This window comes from Callithrix jacchus, chromosome 12 (genome assembly GCF_049354715.1).
Source record: "Callithrix jacchus isolate 240 chromosome 12, calJac240_pri, whole genome shotgun sequence".
NCBI lineage: Eukaryota > Metazoa > Chordata > Mammalia > Primates > Cebidae > Callithrix > Callithrix jacchus.
The window spans coordinates 23,704,206-23,731,324 of NC_133513.1; the positions used below are offsets into that span (position 1 = coordinate 23,704,206).

At 41.6% G+C, this 27,119-nt stretch overlaps 1 protein-coding gene across 1 annotated transcript in view; it reads right to left on the bottom strand.

Moving 5' to 3' along the window:
- Positions 1–1,152: 1,152 nt before the first annotated feature.
- The window catches only part of USP31 (ubiquitin specific peptidase 31), a 76,360-nt gene continuing 50,393 nt past the window's right edge, over positions 1,153–27,119 (bottom strand). Inside the window, exons 8-16 of the mRNA XM_009009312.5 lie at positions 26,955–27,066; positions 26,322–26,416; positions 24,372–24,449; positions 23,662–23,791; positions 21,354–21,473; positions 18,925–19,150; positions 13,048–13,206; positions 11,374–11,526; positions 1,153–9,270 (exon numbers count right to left, since the gene is read on the bottom strand). Of these exons, the coding sequence (XP_009007560.4) occupies positions 7,703–9,270; positions 11,374–11,526; positions 13,048–13,206; positions 18,925–19,150; positions 21,354–21,473; positions 23,662–23,791; positions 24,372–24,449; positions 26,322–26,416; positions 26,955–27,066 (2,641 nt within the window). The 3' untranslated portion in view covers positions 1,153–7,702. The remainder of the gene's footprint in view (positions 9,271–11,373; positions 11,527–13,047; positions 13,207–18,924; positions 19,151–21,353; positions 21,474–23,661; positions 23,792–24,371; positions 24,450–26,321; positions 26,417–26,954; positions 27,067–27,119) is intronic.

The window sequence follows — 27,119 nt, forward strand, 5'->3', positions numbered from 1 at the left end:
TTCAAGCCATATCCAACAGTCAGAGTGACCCTAGAATCACCCACGGGGCAATTTAACACACAGGAACATGCAGCCCCAGGCAAGGGGTGTTATCACAACTTTGCTTTTTTCAGGAAGATTTACAGGGACCCAAAAACTATTCAGAGAGATGTTGACCACTCAAGTATTGGAAAATAATCTTCCAAATCCTAAGACAGGCAAAATGATCCTTAAATATTTGTATAACTATTAAATCTACATATTTTATGACATGTGAACACCTTGTGGCATAATGAAGCCTCTTGAATAATCAGTGTACTACATGGTTAAACTCTCTAACAGAACCTAAAGCAAAATTTTATCATTTAAAATTAGAGAGCTTTAGAAGTGCCGTACCTAGCACGGCATGTGGTTCACACTTGTCAGGAACATCAGCTCCCCCCACCCCAACCCTAAACCATAATGCTGTGCTTTGGGAAAACAAAATCTGCCCTGATCTGTATTCAACACTTTCCGGGAATAAATAATGGCTGGTGACACTCCCCTAAACAGAAACCTCCTGCTCACTAATACCATACTCCTCAACTCATACTGAATACACACTTCCCCACTAAGAGGCTAACAACCTGCAGGCTGGACTTTTTAAACGCATTTGATAATACCGATCTTTAGTGCCCTCAAGTGGCCACACGTGATGTCGGGAGTTCTGTCCTGAAGGTTGGGAAAGACAGCTGGAAAAATGTTAACAAAGATACTAAATATCTCAGATATGAGACAGCCCAGAAAGAATGGTCCTTATATAACTATTTCTTCCCATCATAAATGTTTAGCAAAAGAGGGAAGATAATGCAAAATGTTGAAAATCTGTTGCACTGAATCGGAATGTGAGTTTTTGTCCATATCCATGGCCCAGGACAAACTGTCTCTGAGGAAATAGGAATAACCATCCCTGATTGTGAAAATTTTACAAGCATGGATGTGATTTTTTGTTTTTTAAACTTCTACACAGAGAACATATGTATGCATCTTTCCGTAACTTGTGTTTTAAATTAAACACTGCAATTTTTAGGCATTCTGTAAAGACTGATGCAGTACAATTATCAATTTTAGTCAACACCAAAAAGATACTGGTTGGCAAGGGGGAGAAGACAGGAATGTGGCTTGAAGAGGACATCATGTAATAAATTTATTATATTTTTGTTACATTTCCACTTTTCTCTTAATTCCAACTGTATGTTATATAATCAACTGCTGTTTCAGAAATAAGATGTTTCAAACATAAAAATATAAATTCTGCTTCTTAAAAGTGCATACACTTTGAATAATAAAACATACAAATAAATAACAGAAATCAGTGACACATCTCATGCACTTTTTCTAAAATAAATTTAGAATGTACAATACACTTTTCTTCCAGCCTCTAGGAAAGACATCTTGCCTTCCATAGTACTGCACAACTGAAAATAAAAATGACACAGAAATCACTATGCATGGTGCAGGAATAATATCAAAGCACTCTGTGTACAGTGGTATGACATGCAGCTTTTACGACAGCTATAGAAATTCCAGTGTAAAAACTGAAGAGTTCAATCAATAAATGATTTGTGTCAATGGGGCTTGAATTCAATTTTAACCAGTGGTGAGAAGCAGTTGGTGAGCAAACCTATATGGAACACAAATGTGTATTTCAGAAATACTGTAACTGCCTCTGCATTTGGTATAATGACACCACACCGTTTATAATAGCACCTAGGAAAGTTCATATTGCATTTGGATGATTGCAACAGATATCGCTATTCTGGGTGGCCTTTCTAAAGAGACATTTCCAACTTGTATGTTTACTTATATCTTTATTCCTTAAAATTGAAAACACCACTAAACTGTGGTGGTGTTTTATAGGCAGTATGAGACTCAACAGAACGAAACCACCTGAGCAGATTACTTCGAAGGTGTTGTAGTGCATTCAGCTCACCACAGATTAAAACTAAATTTTATTTGCCTCCATAGTTAACATAGAGTGCCAAATTTTGGGGTATGTATTACTTGATTTGTAAAAAAAATAACAAAAAAATAGTGACAAGGGTTACACACAAACAACAACAAAAAGAAACCAAACAAAATGTTTCACATTCATTTTCAAACTAAAAAAAGACTTCCTGAAACCACATTCTGGATAAGTAAGAACCATCCTAGAGAATGAGGAAAGTAGGAAATTAGTGGCAGCCTGGGGTTCACTATTATAATTCCTACAAAAAGGCAATCATTCTATCAAAAGCAGGGACAGGTTTCCCAAGTCTAGGAAGGTTGTTTCTTACTTTCTTCTTTGACACTTTCTAGCTTGGAGTGACTTCCCGATTCCCCCATGGGTCTGGGGAAAAAGGCCCTGGAGAATGATGCAAACTCCACAGCGACACAGCCTGCTCCAGCAACTAAGACCACCAATTCCTACTAGATTGGCGAGTGCTAGGTCATCCACAACATGCTCCAAGCTCCCGAAATGTGCCTTGAATTAGAAAGGCCCTCATATTTCAAATAAGAGTTTGATATCAGTATCTCTCAATTCTTTTTTATTCTTATTTTTTTGCCTCTCATACACAACTGAGGAATCGGAAGTCACTCCTGAGTACTTCCTATGGCAGTGATTCTCACCATAATTCTCAGTAAAGGGATGTCATATCATAGTGATTCTCAATCCGAATGCAAATTACAAACATGCAGAAGCTTTAAAATGCATGCTAATTCCTGGAGCCCACCCCTACATGAATTAGATCAAAAGCTAGGGGCTGGAACCCAGGCTCTGTATTTTTAAAAGTTCCCCAGCTGATTCTAGCCAATGTGGGTCTTTACCATCTCAGCCAAGTCATTCAGAAGAGGCTTAAGAAAATCTTGAGAATACATGTGTGAGATTCAAAAAAGCCTCTGCTGTGTACCCCTTCTCCCCAAAATTGGGAAACACTAGATTTAAACAAATGTAAGACGGGTCTAGAACCCCATCCACTGCACACTACCATAAATTCCATGGGCTTGGTCTAATTGTGACCAGTGGCTGGGAATCCCCAAAGCTTTCCAAAACAGCTCTAAGTCTCTACAAAAGCATCTTTAAATTCTTAGCACTATTTGAAGCCACATTCTTTCCTTGTGACCACAACAGAACCCTTGAAGATATAAAAAATTAAAATCTATAGAAAATGGCAGGTTATTTTTAGAACAAAATACTTTAGGAAAAGTCTTCAGGCTAAATACAGTATATACACCAACGATGTATGTTCAACATACCAATTCCAATTCTACTTGCAAAATACTTAACAATCTCACCAATGATCAAAAATCAGCAGAGAAATACATGAAAAGCAAAACAAGAAATCACATTCATGCTCTTCTACACAATGAGTAAGCCATATTCTGAAAATCACAAATTTAAAAGTAGAGCTCCATACTCTAAATGTTGCCTTTTTTTTTTTTAAGACTTAACATTTCGTGTCTATGTTTTATTTGTCGCTTGCATAGGTAGTAACAGCATGCTTTCTGGGTTATATGGAGGCCATGCACAATTGTTTCCATTACTTGGGGGGAAAAATGATTGGTCACGCTCAAAATGCGCCTGCAAAACACTTGGAAAGTTGATCAAAAGGCAGTGTGAGACAGTGTTCAAATAAAAGCACTGGATTTCTCCGCAAAACATGTAGTAGGGTTTAACAATAACGTACCCTTTATGAAATCAAAATTAAAGACAGCCTGCACATTAACAGCTACTTTTTGTGTTTATGATAGGCACTGATTTGTCAGGAAATGTTACCTTTCTCAACTACGAATAATACAAAGTTCCACGCACCTCCAGAATACGTGTTTTATTGAAACTGTGCTTATGATTTGCATACTATTTTAAAAATCCAACCCAGAAAAACACTAGTTATCTTTGTATCCAATAATATAATAACCTACATAGGAAACAAACATTTCGGCTGTTCAGTAATTTGTCCGAATGAAATGTAACGTTTGATGCTCCTCCATATGAAATAAAGCACATTTATTTCAAATGAATGAGCTTTGTTCACAGCTCTTCTCTGCCCCATTTTCCCTAAAGGCTGCCACTCTTGGTCCCTTTACATACTGCTTCTATTTTTTTCATGATAGTTACTTTAGAGGAATGACAATGTTCCCCTCAAATCCCACTTCTGTCTCATACAAACATACATGACCCAATGTTAACGTAAAGTGACTGTCTAATGGATTTTCAACCCCTAAATAGTAGAGACAGCTCAGTCTGAAAAGGTGGATGTAAGAGTAAAATGTCTCCAAAGATGAAGGGCACTTTTGGTTTCCAGACAGAACAGACTTGTTCAAGAAAACCACAAGCCTTAGCCGATTTGACTGGAATCCACATGATCTCTTTGTCCAGGAGAACTGTCACTCCATTTAGGACACCATCACATCCCCTGCTTGATGGGCTGTGCTCCCAGGGCTCCTCAGCTACAGCAAATCCCTGAAGCTTTCAGTTTTGCCTTTGTGCACAAAGCAGGCCCTCTGCGAATGTTTGCAGAATGAGTGATGAAAGCAACATTGCAAAAGCATGTCAGGTAGCCTCACAGATAATTACAATATTTTAGCACACCACAAATACTCCCACATCCGTTTCCACTGCTCCAGCATATTATTACTTACTTTCAGTTCGGCTGCTTTTAGGATGAGAAAATATAAAATGGACGGGAAACGGTATAAGATGACTGGAACCTACTGGTTTGAGTTTCCACATTGTCTAAGGGATTACCAAGGCAAGGTGTAGGGCTATTTTAAGGAATGATATGGCCCAGTGCAATGGATGTTTACAGGAAATCAAGGATTAAACTTTTTTAAAAAAGCAAACAAACATTACAGATACAACCTTACTGCTGGTGATTATTTTGCGCCTACCAGGAAATGACTGCTGTAATCAGGCCCATCTAGTTGACAACCAGAAACCCAGGACTATCATCCTTAGCAGGTGATTTTTAACCCCAAAGCACATACATGTTCCTTTGCTAAATATCACAGGGAAAATTTAAAAAATAAAAAAAACAAGTCCCCAATCCTACCAATGAACTATATTTAATCAAGTAACAACTTTCCTATAAGATATTTCACACCTCCAGGAGCACCTCCCAACTTCTGGGCCAAATAACCTTTCCTGTGGCCTAAAGTTGTACCTAGTAGTTGCAGATAATAAAATTTTCACTGTTTACCAACCATGCAAATATAATAGCTTCAAGATGTCTAGACAATGCCTTACTTTCCTGATTTTTTCCTATTAAACCTGAAACAAGGACTAAACTCCACAGACATACAGTTTATAGACACTGAAATTTTATTTCTAGATCCCATGGAAAACCAAAGGGATTTGTAGAAACTTTTTTCTTTTTTTTAAGTCACTAGACAGCATGGAAAATTCATTCCTACATGAATCAAGAATAAAAATATTTGTCACTGTGAAAATTAAACTGACTACAGCAAAAAAGAATTGTTATTAAAAACCTTTGCCTAATCCAACTATAATTGTTTCAGAGCTTCAGGTAGGAGACTTCAAATAAGATCTACCTATTAAACAAATACAAGACAGACATTCAATTCCTGATACGATCTGATGTTTGGTGTGTTTTTTTCAGGAGATAAAAGCAATATAGAGAATGAGAGTGGTGGCTAAACACTTATGGGGCTCTGACGTGCTGGGCTGAAAGCAATGGTAACATCGAAGGCAGCCAGCTGCCGCAGCTGTACTGAGCACAGGAGAGTAGTGCTGCTGTGAATACCCACCAGAATCTGAACAACAAAATGAGGAGAACGAGTTAAGAGGCGAGTACAGGGCTGAGTGCAATGGACAACGGGCTCATGGTCAATGAATCACAGGGAGCACTGTGGTAACTTTCACAAGGTTGAGTATGTAAATCTGAAACACTGCCAGGGGTCTACAATTCCAGCAACCCTCAACATAAGTGGCCCCCAGACTTCCAAGTTACCAGCTCATGCTCAAATTAGCAGCAAAATAAAGTTAAGTAACCTACTAAAAACATTTCCCAAGAGATATTCTTTGGGGAGCGGGGCGGGGGGGATAGGAAAAAAAAGGCAATGTAGAATTCATAGCTATGCATGCATATGTGTTACAGTTACTTCACACAGCAATACTGAAAAGGGAGGTTATATATGGATCTGGGAACCAAGGGTTCAAGAAGAACTTCAAGAGTCTGACAAAAAACGCTAATATTTAAAAGCACATAAACTTAGCATGCTGTATTTAGTGGCAAAGTAACAAATACTATTTAGAGAGAACTGGGACCCTCATTCTCTTGACCTTTTTTTAAAAAAGAGAAAAAAAAAGCTAAAAATTGAGCAGGAAAGTATTGCCAGGAGACCTCTCAAAAGCTCGCAAAACTATATATTTCACTTATCTGTGAGTTTTTTTGGGAAGTTCTCCTTTTTCTTGGTAAGAAATGCAATTTGCACTGACATGGCCAGATGGAACACACTCCAAAGCCTGCTTGTGAGTTCTGGCCATGAGACGAAATCTTGAGAACAAAGAAGAAATAATAAATGAGTTACTGAAAAGCAGCCCTAACTGAGACTGACAGACAGGATCTGAAGTGTGTATGTAATACGTGATCACACATCGCTTCAACATACCACCATTGGCTTTTGGCAGTAGGCAACTTCCTCTCCAAGCTATAAGACGAGGGAACATGAGCCCGCAGACACAGGGCATCGTGGAGCTTCCCACCTCTAATGGAAAAAAGCAACACCTGACAAGGAAAATGATGTCCAGTCTTTCACCCAGTTTAGAATCCAGAAGTTTTTTCCAGGAATCCGTCAAAGGTGTTAACTGCTCTACTACTGTGCAAAATTCCAACGGCCTTAGCTAGTAATTTTAGAAGGAAAAAAAAATTAAACGAGTGACTCGCTTTCTGGCTATCCAATCTGCCACCTCATAGGATCTATCCCAAGAGTCAAGACAGGTTTTCGTGCACACATAGCTGCAGATATGAAGGTGGTGAAAGGCTTCATTTCTACCTCAAGAACGTCTATCTGTGGCAGTAGGAGAAATGACACAGTCACCCACATGGCACCTTCCTCTTTAATCCATTTACTGGTGTGTATCCACCCTAGACTAGCTGAGTATATACCTGAGAAACATTAGTGTTAAAATATTGTCCTTTACAAAGACTGGTAGATGGGGCGAAAGTGCAGAAAGCAACAGTTTTTCCCTCAATTTGTTTCGTTGTTAAAGTCACAGTTTTTAGAGTTCCTGGTGCCACCCAACAATCCACAGTAAAGACAAGTCCTGCTCAGAAGAAACACAAGTCAGTTCCTTCCCCTTCTACACACTAATGGTAGCTTTACTGGTTCACAGGTTTCAAAACCCTCATATCCAAAGAAAGTCATTAGAGTTCTCTAGAAAGAAATACGTACAATTGCTAAAGGGACTGTGCTGGGTATTGTCTATGATTATTCCAGTTAGCTTGGTGTCGATGTTTTGCCTATGGCTGTTATTTGGTTCAATGGCAGAATAAGGCGACGCTTTGAACAATTTGCAATTGAATTACACACACACACACACACACACACACACACACACACACACAGTTGGGCATGTGACTCAAAAAAATACAAAACAAAAGCACAGGGGACTTTGGTGGGAGGGGAGGAGTTCTAAATAAATAAACATCTTTACAGATAAAACACTTTGATTGCAGAAATATCACTGAGGTTTTTGAGAAGGCCGTGCAGAGGTTTGCATGCTAGAAGATAACTTTTTTGAGGATTTCTCTGCAGACTGCCTGCCACCAGGAGACAAGGGAACTCCAGAGTCTAGCTGGGAAGACTTGGATTTGCGAGCGGACAGCAGGGACTGTTTGGCAGAAGCAGGGTCCTTGGAGACAAGCTGCTCTTTTCCCTTTGCGTTTGCATTTGGCTGCTGGGAAGCTGAAGGCTGGTGGCCTTTCTCTGTCTTGTCATCCCCGGTGTTCTTACACACGGACTTAGAAGAGCTCCCACCAGCCTTTTTAGACAACAAGGCTGTCTTGCCAAGATCCGTTGAGCGCCGGGTTTCCTTCTGTCTCAAGGCTGATTTGAAAAAGGAGAGCCCCTTGTCCTCAGACTTGCTGTCCCTCTTCAGACCAGACTTGATGCTTGTGCTGGGGGAGCGCAGGCTGGCCATTGAGGAGCTCCGCACATGCTTCCCAGCCCCCCTGCCCTCCACTGCTCGGGCCTGGCTCACACGAGGGGAGTTGGGTTTGGAGGCAGAGGTGGCACTGGCTCTGTCGGAACCCAAGCTTTGTCTGGAACCCTCTCTACTCAAGCTCCGGTCTGAAGTCCTGCTCTTCCCAGACGAGAAGGGGCTCCTTGTGGCAGGGCCCGAGGCCTTTTTGGCAGATGTGGAGGAAGCAGTGTAAGCAAGGGCTGAGGCTGACTTCTGCTTCTGTGGCGAAGGAGATGACATGGAGTCCTGAGATTTCGGGGATGACTCCTTTTTGGGTTGGGCAGGGGCAGGAGATGAATGCCGTCCACTGCCCCTGGAAGAAGACTCTGCTTTGCTGCGGGAGCGGGAGGGCTTTAGGACTTTTACAGGAAGAGGAGAAGAAGGGGATGTACTTGAAAGTGATGACTCTTGGCTTGCCAAAGCTGGTCTCCCCTTCCGCAAGCTTTTCTCTGGCTCAGAAGCGCCTTTGGAACCGGGGGATCTCTTGGTTGTGCTCTCTGGTTTCTTGGCGAGTGAGCCTGGGTGGCTGGGGGATTTCATCTCTTTGACTGGAGAGCTGTCTACAGAGTCACTCTGATCTACATAAGCGATCTGATTATTGTTATCGAATGGATCAGAGACTAGGGGCAGGTGGTCTCCTTGTGCTGAATGTTTGCTCTGTGTATCTACAACACTGGAGTTCAATCTGTGGGTGTCAGATTCGTCTTTGAACACACCTTCCATGACAGCCAGAGGGGCCCGGCCCAGAGCCTTGTGCTCACGGCGACTGTGACTATTGCTTGGTTCCTGGTAACTGCTAGAAAGGTTCCGCAAGCTACCAAAGCAAGAGATGGAGACCTTGTCATCTGCTGCCTCCCCAATCTTCTCCAAAGTGGAGGCAGAGCTGTGAATTGGAGAGTCCCCTGAAAATCGGGATGGAGAACTGGAGCGCATCTGCAGCTTAGCAGACAGGGACCACGAAGGTCTCATGCAATTTTCATTGACGGCCAAGGGGCTGGTGACAGAAGATCTAGATGACAAACTCTGACGCTGGACACTTCTCACAAAAGGTCGAGTTGAAAAGCCTCCTAAACACAGCAAAGAGAATGCCGTAAGCTAAGCCAGTGAAGATGTTCTAGCAACACTGTAAGTCACTGAAGGTGAAATAAAGGTAAGCCTTATGGGATAAAAGAAGCATGACTTTCAGAGCCAGCCCATCTAGGATCAGGGAGTAGCTGTGTGGCTTTGACTTCTCCGAGCCCATTTTCCTTATGTAAAAATAGGGACATTCTAACTCAGGATCATTCTAACACAGCAAACTTGTATTTACCTCCTTGCTCTACATCAGGGCTTGTTATGACTTTTCCTGTGAAGGCCTAGATAATAGATGTTAGGCTCTGCAGGCCACACATTCAACTCCACCACTGCTGCATGAAAGCAGCCACAGGTGACACATAAGCAAACGTCTCTGACTGCATTCCAAAAATCTTTACAAAGAAAGGCAGTGGGCTGTATCTGACCTATGGGGCTATAGTTTGCTGACCTCTGGTCTAACTCACAAGGCAAGTGTAAGAATTAAATACAATCTTAGAAGTCCTGTGCCCAACAGAGCACCTGGCACTCCACAGATGCTGTGAGCTATTGACCCAGCTTCATTACACCTTCCTGAAGGTGATCTGGGGCTCACAGAAATGAAGTCCTTGACCAAGATTACACAACTTATTAAAGGAAGAGCTAATACTTGGACTTAGAACCCCTTAACCCCCAACACCACTCAGTTCTACATGTTAGCAGGCCTGTAATTGTTGACTACAAAAATGGATCAACACAAAGAACTAAAAAGACTTGGATATCATATACTCCTACTTTCAGTGACTTAAAACTTCCAAAAAAATTCATAATTAGAACCACACACTCCCATTTGGTGTGGCTCAAAACTTCCTAAGAAAATATTCTAAATTAAATTTTATACACAATGATATTATAGTTGTGATATTTACAAAATTCTGTCTTTAGAGAGCCTAAGAAATAGGCTCTGTTCTATGGGCACCACCCAGCACCATTATACAATGATGATGCTTAAAAGGATATTGATTTCAGCAACTGCACTGCTTAAAAATAGATTGAGGCAAACCTTATTGAGGCTTATTGTTAAAATGACAGTGAGTTCTAAGTTTAAAAACAGTGTTGAAAATAACCTCTGCCTAAACAAGCAAAGGTTCACTAGTCAGTTTTCCATGAAATGTGAGGAGCCGGAAGGAGCTTAGGAACTGCAGTCCAATGTTTTTATATTACAAATAAAGAGGCAATAAGCCAGAAGAGGTGGCAGAGCTAGACCTATGGTGCAGCTCTCTTCGCCTGGCATTCTTCTTCCAGACTCTTGCCATTTTAACTCAAAAAATTTCAGTTTTTCAGAATTATCCATCACCACTAGAAGCAGATTACAGCGATCGAAATGCTGGCTGCAGACTGAGACTTGTTGGCAGATGAGTCACTGTGCTCATTATAGAAGCTGCACTCACTCCTCCTTCCAGTTCCCAGTACTGTGGCTGCCCGGTCCTTCCCACACCACCTGGGTCCCTGTTGGAACTAAGGCCTATCCTGCCATTACCCAAGCAGCAAGTGAAAGTTTAAAAAGAAAAAAAAAAAAGAGTTCAATTTTTTTAGCAGAATTTTTACCACCTCTATGCAAAGGCAACAACAGTTTTTGTTCTAGATGCTTCCACGCTAAAAAGAATATCCCACAGCTTCCTCCCTAGAGAGCATCGTGGTGGAACACTGAGGTGCTCCTGGGCCAAGAGAGCCAGGGGCCTCCATGCCAAGCCTGGAGCTGACTCCCCACCAGGTGGCCTAGGCCCCTTCCAGCTATTCTACTTTTTAAAACACTTTGGAGGGTGGGAGGTGGGGAAGTATACACTGGTATATAAAACTCCAGCCTCCAAAAGAGACCTGAAAAGTGGAAAATAATGAAGTAGAAGGAGAAAATACTGGGACACAGAAAAGCAAATGACTCAGTTAATACAAAATGCTTCTTAGGATCGTAACCGACAGCTACGCAGCTCCACTCCCTATAGCTCCCTTTGAGTCCTCCTACCATCTCCATGGGACTTAGCTCCTAGGAAAAACACAAGGGACTCTGCTGTGTCTGTGAGTTACCATTCTGGAAATCTGTCACCAAAACCCACACCCACCATCATCTTCACTCCTTTCTCCAGTCATCTCCACGGACTCAGAGAGCGAGGCCAGGGAGGTGCGTCTGGAGGAAGCTGCAGAGGTCACACTGGCTGGCTTGCTGCCTGGGAGCCGGCTCACCCAGTGTTCGCACAAGGAAGAACTCGTGGAGCCTGCAAAGAGGAAAACAGGCATGGAGGTCAGGTCAGGGTCCCTCGGCCAGCCTGAGCCACACACACCCTCATGAAAGTACTATGAGCTGAGCTGGGGGTACTGATGTCCTCACCCCAAGGTCAGCACCAATTCCCATACCCTGCATCATATCGTGCCTGCTCGAATATCCCAGTTAGGATGAAAAGATGGAAGGCAGATTCTGGACACATGCAATTTGTAGTAATAAATGGCAAGCATAGGGATACTTTATAATGCAAGGTCTGAGTCTTAAGAATTGGCAAGAGAATGGAATAGACAAGCATTCACACATTCACTCCACAAACATTTATTAAGCACCTACATGCCAGGCACTGTTCTAAGTAATTGCAGTAATATTTCTTACATAAAGAGAAGAAAGGAGGTGGCAGTCAGTGTACTGTTTTTCTCTCAGCCTCACTGTTTTATGGAAATTTTAAACCATTTCCGTAATACTAGTAATACACACACACAGACATCTATACGTCAATCTGCCCTGTCTGTTCCAGGAATACGCTTAAATATTTATTAGAGCAAGAGACATTGCTCTCGAAATGGAGTACATGAAGCAGCATGACTGTCACAAGTAGACCTTAAGAAGGTATCATTTCTGAGCACATCTGAGACTGGCAAAAGAGCACTGGAGTTCCCGTTCTCTTAAGTGAGTAGTTGTACAGGGGGTGGGCTTGGCCCCCAGCAGGGAGTCACTCTGCTTGAAAGATGCCTTGTTTTCATTGCTCTGACCTCACCCCACTGCAAGCTTCAAGAGAAGCAAAGGTTCACAGCCCCTAACCTGATCTGATCGCACATTACCACATTCCAATCCTCTGTCACGCTCTCTTGAAGTCCAACTCTGCACGCAGAAACGTGTGTCCACTTGTTTTGATTATGTGTGGCTGCATTCATTCATATTGTGTGTGGGTACTGGCCCCTGCGTTTATTAAACACAACAGGCGGGATGTCATCCGGCTAAACCCAAGCCATCTAATATTATCACAGCCATCAATCCTTCTCCTAACAGAATAGGCCAGTCTTCTCACTGGAAAAGCAGACTATTTCTAATGGTCCTTTATGCTTTACAAAATGCTTTAACATACATTTACCCAATTGGATGCTTACAATGACCCCATGAGGTAGGCATTATTATTATACCCGAATTATAGATGATCACTATGTGTCCCAGATGGGACAGGCTCCAGGAAACCCCAGAACAGGGGGTGGTATGCCACGCTGCTTTTCAGCTCAACTGTGCATTTATCCTCAAGTACACATTGAGAGCTTTCTTTGCATCAGGCCCCAGGTGAACTCTGCAGGGCCACAGCTGCTCTCACATTCCTTCCCCACTTCCTTGACTACAATCATTTAGTTTCCAGGTTAAATGGAAATGTGAGGACTCATCCGATCAAACCGACAGAGTCATGAGACCCTCCAGAGAGGTCCTCTAGACCATTCATTACAATCTTTTGCTCTGGAAAAAACAGCCCAAGAACAAGAGTGAACCTCACCTGCCACTGAGCTGTTGGCTGACCACGACGGGATGGCTGTCCGCCTCTGGTAGAAAAGGATGTATGCCATCTGCGTGCAGACCTCATCTTCTGACAGCTGCTGCACGTCGCTGTCGTCAAAGCAGTACCAGAGGCCATCCACAGAGTTCTTACAGTACGCTGCCAAAGAGAGCGCGCCATCAGCACCAGGGGAGGCGGCACCAGCCACTTCAGGCGACCCACAGACACCATCTCTCTGGCTCATCTAATTAACTCAACATTTTAAGGCTGCGTGTAGCAACACAAAAGAGGTAAAAACAAAACAAAACAAAAAACCATTCTAAATTCTGTATCACACTTGAGCAAAATGTCTTCAGAAATTCCAAACTATTCCAAGTAGATGCAGTTCTATTTCATCTTAGAAAACACACATATTTATTTAAACCAGTGGGTCTCAACCAGGGCCCTGTGTGTGGCAGGGTGGAATTTGGCAACCAAAGGAGACATTTTTGCCTCTCAGGGGAGAGGTGCTACTGGCATCTAGTGGGTAGAGGCCACAGATGCTGCTAAACTTCTGTAATGCACAGGTCAGCCCTGCGTGACACAAAACTGTCTGGCCAAAATGTTAACAGTGCCAGAGTCAAGAAACCCTGAGTTCAGTGTGTTGCAACATTTCAGTGTCTGTTAGAAATAGAAAATAATATGAATAGAAATAACAATGTAATTATATGATAGAAGATAATATTTAACATGTACTATGTACCAAGCAATTTGTTTAATCCTAAGATTTGTTCTTTTATTATTCCCAATTTCCAGAGGTTGAAAAAGGTTAACCTGTTTGCCCAAGGTCATGAAGCTGGTGTAAGGCAGGAGCCCAGCTCACTTCAGGTTTATCAAGTCCTTAGCTTGCACTTGAAGCCCTATCCTGAGTCCCTGTGCTCAGGGAGGAGCACAAACCATGCTCCATGGAAGTTCCCCAGCAGATTGAGAACACATGAGCTCATGAATGCAGGAGGACTTCTTTCCAGTCCAAATTCTAAGCCTGAGCTCGAAATAAAGAACATTCAAGTAGCAGCAAGAAGACAAAAACTTAAGTCATGAAGCCAGTCATCCTGTGAGGATATATATCAAAGAGTGTTATAAGCTTGATGCAGAAAAGTACATTATGATCACATTTTCTAAAAATATGCACTTATTTGGGGTGAGAATAAACAAATGCTAAAATATTTAGCTGAATGCTGGAAGAGATTCAGGATGGTCCCCAGGTTGGGGCAGATAAGGTCCTGAGAGGCACTGGGAGTGACTCCCCCAATGGGCCATAACCACTTTTGCAAGTATGGAGTCTTAAAGGATAAAAGGGACTCAGGTGAGAAAGGGCTACACCAGACAAGTCTCCCAAAAGGAGAGCGGAGTATGAATCTATGAATGGAGGGAGGAAGTTATTTGCAGCTGAGGACTTACCAGAACCAGAAGGGAGAGAAATTAAAATGCAAGCAGCAAATGGAGCTATAAGGACACAGCAATTGTTTGGCCAATGGCGTCAAGTCAGGCTTGATGTACCCACGACCCAACTGGGGAGTGGCTGCCATTCTTGAGTGGTGAGTGGGAGCAGAGCTGTGAGGAATGCACCAGGAGGAGGAGACAGAATAGCCTTCACTCCTTTCAGCCCGCTCCTCTTCAGGATGGTCTCTTCTCAGTCACAGTGTGGAAACTGAGGCAGCACAGTGTACTCGTTGATTACAAAATAATTCTACTTACTTTTCTTCCTAGCACTACTTTCTGAAGTATTTTCTAGGCCAGCGCTACTCGAATTATGGCGCATGGACTGACACCAGCCCACATGAGAGAAGCACCAAAAAGGAGAAAAGCACTTAAAAAATTTGTATAGCAATCTGATACTGCCATGCTTTTTTATTGTACTTTTACAAAAGCACTAGTTCATAAAGGATTGCAAGTTTTAAAGTAGAAAAAAACCAAGTCCTTCATCACAGATGGTGTGAGAAGCACTGCTCTAGACTCCTTACACAAGTTAGCCATTCAGATACGATCGATTATAGCTAGAACCAGTGCAAAATAAAGAAAACCTCAAAATAAACGTTCCAGGCCGGGCATGCCTATAATCCCAACACTTTGGGAGGCTGAAGCAGGAGGACTCCTTGAGATTAAGAGATCAATACCAGCCTCGGTAACACAGTAGGCCCCGACTCTACAAAAAAAAAATTTTTTAATTAGGCAGGTGTGGTGGCATACACCAGTAGTCTCAGCTACTTGGGAAGCTGAGGTGGGAGGTTGGGGATGCAGTGAGCCACAATCATACCACTGCACTCCAGCCTGGGTGACAAAGCAAGACCCTGTCTCAAAAAATAAAATAAGCATTCCAAATGAACACTTAAAAATGGGGGGCAGGGGTGGGAGAGCATAAGGAAGAATAGCTAATGGATGCTGGGCTTAATACCTAGGTAATGGGATGATCTGCGCAGCAAACCACCATGGCACACATTTACCTAGGTAACAAACCTGCACATTCTGCACACATACCCCTGAACTTAAAATAAAAGGTGATGGGGGAAAAAAGTTTAAAAAAAAAGAAAAAGAAAAAACTTAAAAACAGAGTGTCTTTAATTCAACAATACTAAGAATATTTAAAATGTTCTCTAAACTAAGACTCTAAACATCTCATATATTTAAAAAGTGATGTTATGGATGGCCTCAGCATGAGAAAGGGGAAATAATATAGAAAACATCTGAGCACATCCTGGGCAATGGGTCCCTTGAGGTCAGCATGACCACTTTCTGGCTCACTGACATGGTAGCCAAGTTAGGGGACAGTGGCTCAGGACACAGAGCTAGAAAGATGTGTCTGGCTTCTAACCCAAGCTCCTTCCACAAAACTGTACGGCCTCTGAGGTAGTTGGGGGTTTCCAGGCATTTTTCAAGGTCTCTTCTATATATAAAGACCAACATGATGCTAACATCTAGCCCTGTCCTATTCTTTCCATCAATTTCTTCTTAGAAACTACGAAATAAGCCAGTCCGTATTTTCTTGAAAAACAGTGTTATAAATGGAAAATGCATTATTTACCAAAGCTGAGCTGGGTGAATGTCAATCAAGGATGCTGGCAAAGGTGTTACCACACTGGATGAGTTGTGAAGTCAAATGACCCCCACATCCCTTTCCATTCTAAGAATCCACAAGTATAGAATTCCATCACTCAGTACCAAAGAACACAGACATGACTGGTAATGCCACAAAAGCAAAAACCAAACTAGACACAGTATCTGTGCACATGCCCCCCATAAAACAGATATCTAAAATATGGAAGATACCAAATAATGCTATTATCATCATTGAAATATGGTTTAAACCAAAGTATAAGGCAAAACTATATCTAAACACTTAATTCATGTTAACTTTTATCTTCTATGAAGTGAGAGCATCTTTTAAACTTCTCTAGCTTCTTTCTCTCCTTGCTTCCTAGAGCAGGCAGAGGCAATCCAAGCCATTCCATTAGGAGATGCACTCAAAGTTGGGACTGTTCCTCTCATATACAATTGCTGCCTGCAGCATTTAAATATTTAAAGAACTTGTGGCAGTAAAATGAGTTTGAAAAAAAGAAAAAATATATAAAGAACTTGAACTAAAAGGGATTCAAGAAAAGATTATTGTGTCCAGTAATCTTCCCTGACTCCTGCCCTCCTGGAAGGGAACAGACTGAAAGAGTAAGTATGAAAGGTGGGAAGGCCAATGGACTCCTCTGCCTTGGCTCATGACTAAACGCTAGAGAAAAGAGTCCCAGAGATTTAACAGTACCCGGGACTGCGCAGACCAAACCCCTCCTCCACCTCTCCCTACCTTTATAAATCAATGGTCAGCAATAGCACTTGGGGTCTTGTTGCAGAAATCACTGAATGAATAAAGAAAGTCCCTGAGAAGTATACATGTATAACACACTGAGTGTGAAGGATGCAGAAATCCAAATCCTAGCCACTCACATGGATAACCAAATTATTCACATCAACAAATGAAGCCCTGAAATCTGCCTGGCTCTCAAAGGCTCATGCAGGTCCTTAACCCAATTATGCCATTTTCGAGACTCAATCTCAAGGAAACACAGAATCAAAATTCAGAAAAAGTGAATGAGCATAACGATATTCATCAATGTTACATGAAAAGTTAAAAACCAGAAACAATATAGACGTTCAGCAATGGGGAATGATTAGATAACATTAGAGGTCTATCAACAGAACATTCTGTGGTCATTAAAAAGTATTTATAAAAAATTAAGTATCACAGCAAGCTACTTCTGTTACAACACGAGGCATGAAGATGAGGACACAGAAGCACATGTGCCACTCACCCCTCACTGTGCTGCTGTGCTTCTGAATTTGTGACCTGTCTATACACCCCACTGGTTTGTGAGGTGAGGCAGCAGGTTCCTCTCCCCAACAGCTAACACTGCCCCTCCAGTACACTCTGGCCTCTCTCTCCTCTGGCTCCGGCCTCCGCCCACTGCTCACACCTCTACCACAGAACTCACGACGTGGGACCCCTCTTTTCAAATTGTATCTGTACCCATGTCTCCCCCTACTTGATTACACTCTCGGAAGATAGAGGCTAGGGACCTACTGACCTCTGCTGTGATAGAGCCCAGAGCAAGCAGGATGTGAGGTGCTCAAGAAATGTTCACTTGAACAACAACAACGAAATGCCAGTATAATCCCAACAGTGGAAAATAATGGCAAAAACTTAAGAAAAAACACATCAAATACATACTACATACCAAAATATTACCTACATATGGTAGAGCATTGTTCAGCCCTAAAAAGGCAGGAAATTGTGACACCCACTACAACATGGATGAACCTTACAGACATTATGCTACATGAAATAAGCCAATCATAAAAAAAGAACAAATATTGAATGATTCCATTTATAAGAGGTACTAAGAGTAGTCAAATTCACAAAGACAGAAAGTGTAGTGCTTGTAAGGGCTGAGGGGAGAGGAAACGGGCATTAGTGTTTATTGTACAGAGTTTTAAGTATGGGAAGATTAAAAACTTGTAGTAATGGACAGTGATGATGGATGTGAGTGTACTTAATGTCACTGAACTGTATACTTAAAAATGGTTAAAATGGTACATCTTGTTATGTATATTTTATCATATACATATAATAAATGTATATTTTATCGCAATTTCAAAAATGTTACTAGCAATTCTCTGAGTGACAGGCCCACAGATGATGTTATTCTTTCCACGTCTAGCCTCTAAATTTCATGATGAACATAGTTGCTTTTAGAAATGACAAGGTAAATTTCACCTTAAAACAGAAAGAAAAACCCTTCTAAGTCACTTTAAAGACACTATAAAAGTGTCATCCACTTGTATCCCAGCTACTCTGGAGAATGCGGCAGAACTGCTTGAGCCCGGCAGTTCAAGGCTGTAGTGAGTGATAATCACATCTGTGAATAACCACTGTATCCAGCCTGGGCAATACAGCAACACCTCATCTTTAATTTAAAAAAAAAAAAAGCAGTTTACAATCTTTTAAAATAAGGGAGAAGTGAGAACCTCAAGGAAGTCCAGCAAAACCTTAAATGGTGAGTGCAAGATAGGTAAACAAAGAGTAAATCCCCAGTTGACCTGACAATACCATCTGCACATACCATTCCCCAATCAGTCAGTCAGGTACCTACTGGATGACCCCACTCAGGAAGAGGAGGAAGAATGTTCGTTTATTTGCTCTTGGACAGAGATACAGAAGATGGAAACTGCCCTCGCAGTTGGCACACTGCCTACTGGAAGGGAAATGAGGCTCTAAAGCCAAGTCACCCCGTCACAAGCAAACCCATCTGAAGGACTCGCCAGCACAGACACGCAGCCTCTCACACTGCAGACCTGTGTAGTGCCCCCCTTGCATGGTGCCATGGTGATTGCACACAGCATACAGGTCATAGATGTAGTCCTCAGGGTCCCTCCCGAGTCCATAGGGCCGTCTCCACGGGGACCAATGGGATGGCAAGCTCCAGCTGCTCTGGCTCCTCTTAACCACATGAGGTGTCATGTCCAGGCCAGTCAAGGGGAACTTGACCATGTTCTGAAGTTTCATGCGCCTGTCTCCTTCCTGTTGCAAGAAGAAAAACAAGTTCTGGTGATATTTTAATGCAAGCAGTAGCGGGGAATACGGATCCTATCACATAAAGTGGTTTGAGTCACCTATCTGATGTTTCCCAAGACATACAAAACATGGAAACAGATGATAGATTTAGCTATCTAGAGGAACAGGCTTTAATATCAGCTAAGGTGGAACCAGGAGGATTCACATAGAGGCAGTAAATGAGCCTCTCTGAGTCTTCATTTCCTTATCTGTTAAAAGGCTTTAAAGCATTTCACTTACAAAAGAAATGACAATTTCAGGTGGTTCATCTGATACCTCTGTCAAAGAGGCATGAAAACTGATGAAATGATGGCTCTGTGAAGGGCAAACCACAGTGCCTGGCGCAGAAGAGCTACTCGCTAAGCAGCACCTGTTCTCCACCTCCTCCAACAGGCACATCACAAGGCAACACTGACTTCACTTAACATACTCACTCAGGGGCAATCTCAGATAATCTGTATTTTCCATTAAGCTTATAGGGAAATGCTTTGAAATCCAGCCATCAGCTGAATAGATATTGACTGCATGTTTCCTATGTCTATGGGAACTTCAAAAAGTTAACCAGGCATAGATATGCCCACCCTGAGGAGCTACATATGGGTCTGCGAAGGGAAGAAAAATGTTCATGACAGAAAGGGACAATGGGTCCTGGGTGGTCAGGAAGGCCAGGCTGAAGAATCTGGACCATATCCTCTGAGGCTTTTATGGAGGAGGTGGTGTCACCAGAATTGTGTGTGAAGAACTGTGTAGGCAGTGCACAAACGTTTCAGAAATAGGAGTAATAGAGGTGAAGAAATCAATTTAAAAACAGAGACAGTGACCAGCTGAAAAGTAACAAAATGTCTGAACCAGTAGGGTGACAGCAAGAATGGGGAGAGGACACACAGGAGTTGATGAGGAGGCACGGCCATACCTACATGAGAGAGACAAGGAAGAAGAGTCAAAGAGGACACTGCAGGTTTGCATTTGGGTTGCTGGAAGGGTGGTGACAGGCCTTCACAAGAAAATAGAAAGCCAGGGAAGTTACTCTGTGTCTGAGGAAGGAGACAGAGCAGACTAGGATCCAAACCCTCGACCAGCTTTCCACTTGCAGATCTCAACAGAATATGCAGTGGATGGCAAATGCCCACTCTTCACTCCCATAGGAGGTGAACCTCAAACCTCTGTGTGAAAGCCCCGGACCTGGGGACCATGTGTGTGTCGCCCCTGACACATCCACCTCCTCAGACAGTCCTGAACATCTCTCCATCTCTACAGCCACAACCTATTCCATCCATTTGCAGCCCACCCTGGATGACTGCAACAGTCTCCTCCAGGTCTCCCTAATCTTCATTTTTGTAGTCTCTAATTTGTTCTCTACACAATAACCAGAATAATCTTTTCAAGAAAACACAGATTTGGAAGGTTGCTTCTCTGCTTAAAACCCTTCATCAGAATCCTACTCTACCCACAAAGGGTTCCTGCCTCTTCTATCAACTCTGTGCCCAGCTGGCCTGCTCCAGCCTCTAGTGCAGGCCATGCTTTCTCGACTGCCGAGCTGTGTACACACTGCTCCCTCTTCCCCCATGTGGGTGATCCCTGCTTCCACCTCACCTAGTAAAAGCCTGCTCATCTTTCAGATACAACCTTAGAGTCAGGCATCATGGAGTTCGCTAACGTTCACTTCCCATTTACCTCTTACAATGAGACTGTCTAGACAATCCTAACCTCAGGGAATAGACAGCCTTTTTGGAAAAACTGACTCACAAAGCAATACAATTCAAAGCAGATTTTCTTTGTATTTATTTATGACTCATCTCTCCAACCATACAACAGCTCCTCAGGAGCAGAACACCCATTACATTAGATAGAAATAGAATTCTACCTCCCCAGAAAGGATCCCTACATAGTTCTTTTTAAATCCCAGAGTACACTTAACAACATTTAAGCACAACATTTACAAGTAAAGAACAAAGTAAAATATCTGCAATATGAACTAAAATCAAATGTTGCCTTGGGAAAAAATTAAAACATAACCCTAAACATGGGGCAAAAGTATGTCCATAACATACACAGACAGGACTCATTGGCTCAAACAGGGACACCAAAGAACCCCCACAGGGCCCATCAGAAGGGGGCATAAGAAACTTGGTCACAGCTTGTTTGTTCCTGAGATAGAGGATTTCCGTACCTGCCGAAATCTCTTTAGATGTATAATAAGCACATCAGGCAGAGTCCACAGGCTTAACGTAATGCTTCCCTGCTGCAGCTGCTTACAATGTGGGCAACGCCAGGCATCATCAGGGGCAAGCTGAAAACAGAAGCATGACTCCCAGTAAGTGCCACTTAATGCAAAACAGTGTTACGGCTGGACTAATGCCTTAGCCAGGGCATGGTGCAACTCAGAATCTCTCTGGAAATTGCAGATGCTGGGCATCAATGGAATAACACAATCAAAAAAAAGTGGCCAGAGCTGGCACTCAAACTCTAAACAAATTCTGCTTTGCTGAATAGATTATCCCTCAAAGAGGAACAACTAAATTAGTAAATATAAATGTTAAATATTACTTTCTCTTTTTTTTTTTTTAAACAGTGCCTCGCTCTATCACCCAGGCTGGAGTGCAATGTTGCGATCTCAGCTCACTGCAACCTCCACCTCCCAGGCTCAAGAGATTCTCCCACCTCAGTCTCTTGAGTAGCAGGGACCATAAGCACACACCACCATGTCCAGCTAATTTTTTTTTTTTTTGTATTTTTGGTAGAGACTGGGTTTTGCTATGCTGCCCAAGTAGTCTTGAATTTCTGGGCTCAGGCGATCCATCCACCTCAGCCTCCCAAGGTGCTGGGATTACAAGCATGAGCCACTGCACCTGTCCGGATGTCACTTTGTATGTGCCATGCTCTGCTCTAAATACTGAAATTATTCAGTGATCAATACAGATGGAGTATCTGCTCTCATGGAGCCTATACTGTCAATTCTCCCTTACCTTCTGTCCTCCAGTAAAACTGGCTTCATTTCTGTTTGACAGTCTTGCCAAGGACCTTTGCTTCCTACCCCAGGACGTTTGCTTCCTTTATTTACTTGTTCCACTAGACTATAAACAGCCTGAAGGCAACAACGTGGTTTATTTTGGCCCCTGCTATTTCTCCAGTACCGGTATGATACCCAACAAAAGTGAGCCCCTGTTAAAAGGTACCTTGCTAGCATTTTAGATCAGTGAGATGTTTTGTGGATATCACTGCTGCCATCTAGTAGATTTGCTCATAATCTTTATGCTGCTACCAAACATCTTCAAAGTCATTAAAAATAATAAAATAAATAAAAAGCTAAATAGGGCAAGGTGCCATAGAGAATTTACAATCAACCAGTTTCAAAGCCAACTATTTCATAATTGAGTGCAAAACTGGAAAAAAAAATGTCTTATGAAAAACTATTATTAAAGAAACTAGCTAAAAGCAGTGTGGGGGAGACAAGACTCAGTGGAAATATAAAAACTATTTTCAAATATTCGAACAATAGACAAAAATAAAATTAGGACTTCTGAGTCTTAATGAATTTAAGAAAGAGAACAATTGTTGGCTGTAGTAACAAGTGGACATATTTCAGGTTAACTTAAGTCACCGTCACAGCTGTCCAGAGAAAAAATGGTATATCTTTGTCTTAAGAAGGCAAACCCCTCATAACAAAAGATACTCAAACTGAGGCTAAACAATCACCTATTTGAGATTAAGTAGAAGAACCCAACCACTAGAATAAAGGAGTTTTAAAGTCCCCTTCAATCCTGAAATTGCATGACTCCCTCTATTTAAGCGTGAAGGGTTACAACTGGTAGTCTAAATTATAATCCAGATATCAGTGCAAGGTTAGATGAACTCCAAGTACTCTGGTCAATGTTTCTAAGGTGCCTAAACAGCACACAGGCCTAGGCTCCATCCATAGAGGCTTATTTATCCATCTCTCTTTCCATCCATTCATTTAAACCTGCAAAGCTTTGCTGTCTACTTTCTGGTCTATATCTACACTGTTCACTATGGGAGCTGTTAGCCACCATGTGTCTGCTGGGCACTTGAAACATGGCTAATGCAACAAACAAACTGAATTGTTTACTTAATTTTAATTAATTTAAATGGGACCTGGGACCTATGTTCTTAGTACGAAAAAGTCAAGAATCACTGTTTTAGTTTCTAAGGAAAATATCTTAACACTTCTAAATTGAGAAAGAAAATGACCAAAACTTGATAATTAACCATTAAAAAGAACTAACTACAAAGGTTCAGTTCTAGAGTATCTCAATTAATCAAGGTTTTCTAGAAACTTGCAACTTTTTGTTAAGGTCCTAAAAGCAACAGCACTAAGATGCCCATTACATGCGCGGACTTACATACATGCAAAAATCCTGTGGTAATTTCTGGGGCATAGTTTGTTTCTCCACTGTCATCTTGCCATGCCCCACTCCCTCCTGCCCTGGGCACCCAAGAAATGCTGCCCAACCTCTTACCCGCTCCTCTTTGGTGTAAAGTTGGAAACACTGGGATAAAGTGCAGGTTTGAGGCTGATGATGACGCTCCCTTTGCAGACGAACACTTTCTGCATCAGGGATATACTCATCCTCAGTATTTACAAACAAGCTGCAATTGGGAGGAAAAGTATCTATCAGAGAATGTCTTGCAAAACAGATGCAAAAATAAAATTACACCTTTGTGAAGTGGCTACAAACTCATAACCAAAAAAAAAAAAAAAAAATCAATGTGTAAGAAAACAAAAGTAGTGACCCAATTTTTCTATATTCCAAAATGTTCTTGAAAAGTTCTCTGTATACGAAGTTATTTCCATAACTAACTAGATTTTTCTGGGTTTGGCCACGAACTGTACTGGTTAAATCACATACTCCTCTCCTTTATATGTAAGAACACACATCTTACATCACTTTCTAGAATTAAAAATCAAAGTAAATGAACCTATATAGTAGTTAATGAATATATAGCTTCTTTTTCAGCAGTGGACAAATGTAAGGTTCTGAGATTGGGAAGACAGAATGTACGGGAAAGGAATAATAAACTGCTTAGGCAAAGGGTTAACAACACAGCTGGATACTTAGCTAAAAAGAAGGGAGATTTGTGTTTCAACTCATTTAACATATCAAAGGTGTGCTACAAAAATGATGATTAAAACAATGTTTCTATAAATACTAACTTTAAAAATACTCACAAATCTCTTGTCTCCTTGTCCCACTCGACTACTAATTTCACATGAGCGGTGCCACCTGGTCCGCAAGATTTTAAGGCCCTATAGAATATGTGGAGAGGGAAGCCACATATTATTTTCTAAGCAAATGATTTTACTTAATGTGATTAAGTCCTACCCAAAAGTCATAATGTGATTAATGAAAATCTTCATCATAGTTCCCGAAGAGAAAAAGTTTTTGACAAGACCATTATAACCACTGATTTAATAACTATATTACAACTAAACTGAAAACCCCGGCCAGGTGCAGTGGCTCACGCCTGTAACCCCAGCACTTTGGGAGGTCGAGGCGGGTGGATCATGAGGTCAAGAGATCGAGACCATCCTGGTCAACATGGTGAAACCCCGTCTCTACTAAAAATACAAAAAAATAGCTGGGCATGGTGGCGCATGCCTGTAATCCCAGCTACTCAGGAGGCTGAGGCAGGAGAATTGCCTGAACCCAGGAGGCGGAGGTTGCAGTGAGCCGAGATCGCGCCATTGCACTCCAGCCTGGGTAACAAGGGCGAAACTCCGTCTCAAAAAAAAAAAAAAAGAAAACCCCTTAAATTAAAAAGCCCGATACAGTATTAATAATAAAGAGACTGGAAGAAATTTAGTGTCATGTTATAAGGTTATTGATGATCACTCTCAGACAGTCATTATGACTTTCCCAACTTCTTTTTTTTTTTTTTGATGGAGTTTCGCTCGTTACCCAGACTGGAGTGCAATGGCGCAATCTCGGCTCACCGCAACCTCCGCCTCCTGGGTTCAGGCAATTCTCCTGCCTCAGCCTCCTGAGTAGCTGCTTCCTAACTTCTTGCCCAATTTTTCATCTACCCAAATAGACACTGAACAGCAGTCACTGGGAACAAAGTCAGCCCTTGCACCTTTCCACCTCTCCACTAACATGCCACACCTGCTCTGGACTGCACCCTTTTTCCTCCTTCCTCCAAAGCTACCCGCCCCCAGCTCAGTGGCTCCTTGCCATCTCCTGAGAAACCCAGAACTCAGTTAATATTACCCGTCTAATCTTGTTTATGTTGTGTAATACTTTGGATCACTGTCTAATTTATTAGCTCTCATCTCTAAATCCAAACAGTGAGCTTTCAAGCAGAACCATGCTGTACACTTTTTTAAAATCCTGAAATACTATAGTATTTGTTGAAAAAATCATTTTTATAATTATTATAAAAATGAGTTTTCATATTTATATTATATATATTCATAAACATATGGTGTGTGTATATATGTATATTATTTTATTAATACAATAAAGTATTATAAATATAACAGATTTAGACAGCACAGAGGTAGCAGATTAGAGTGACTAATTCTATGAGGCAGGTTGCGGGGGTGGGAGGAGGAACAGTATAAAAAAAAGGGCTTAAAGGAAAGAAATTATGAACACAGGAAACTACACATGCAAAGCACACATTAAAATAGTATCATCTGTTCAAACAAGCATCAGGACTTTAACACTGCTGAAAGTTTGGGATCGTGGGGAGAGAAGAGCAAAGCCTGACCAAAGGGGAGTAAGTGAAGTTCAAACTGTGAAGAGAACTTCTTATACTGTGGAATGCTGGCTTTATCTTTTAGGCCACAAGTCACCATATAAGGGTTTTAAGGAAGCATGTGGCCTGATTAGAACGTTACTTTACAAAACTTCATTCCTGGTGAATATGAAAGTGTAATTTATCTGCAGTCCTAGGACATACGTTAATTTGCTTTAACACGAGTCCTCCAGGGCTTTTCTTATTTCAAGAAAGATCATCAAACATATCATACCCAAGCATGAAGCAAAAGTAAAATAAGGACTTAATTTCAAAATGAGCCTAAAGAACCCTGCACACTTATTGGAAATTATATCAGACATCACTTGAAATCACACGAGCATACATGAAATTCTAGAAGGAAATTTTTTTTTTTTTTTACCTTTCTACTGTTGGATGGCACAGGGGCTGCTCCTCCTGGGGCAGCAAGTATGTTATTCCAACAACACTGACCACACGCAAGCTGAATGGACACACCTGCATTAGATGTTAATGAGAATTAAGCCAAATTTTTCTTCAAGGGCATCTGCTTCACAGTGGCATTTCCAAAACAAATTAGAGTTACAGTAAACTGTTCATTCTGCAAAATGCTTCTCTATAATGTTCTATAAGGTTGTTGAGCCACTCTAATACATTTTAAATAATGATTTACCCAAATGCAATTTACATGTCAAATATATTTTGCAAGACAAGTAACACACTGCCTTTACTAAACATCAGCTTAATGGTCTTCCACAGATACCCTGACATAGTAATAATTTTTTAAATATACAGATAGACATTCTACTAAATCCTTTCCAAGCTGATCATGTACTAAGTGTTATTAGATAAATATTAGAAAGGAATATGGAGCAGTTCAAGGAAAACCTTGCAGTGGCTAGTTCCTTTCATAAAATGAGAAATAAATTCTCAGTCTTGGGAATCTAAATACAAGAAACTCAAATTTCATTGCAATGACTGTTTCTTCACTGAGTATATAACCACGCTTTGTTGGAATAACAAAATGCTTACAAACCTGAATGCAAACCGTAGGCCTCAAGAAATACTTCATCTTCTCCAAGATTTCCTTCTGCAGAAGGTCCCAAGCTACTGTCTTCTCTAAGTGCAGCACAAAAGGCAGTCCAAATCTAACATATATCAACAACGTAATCACCTTAAAATATGGTAATTCCTTTAACAC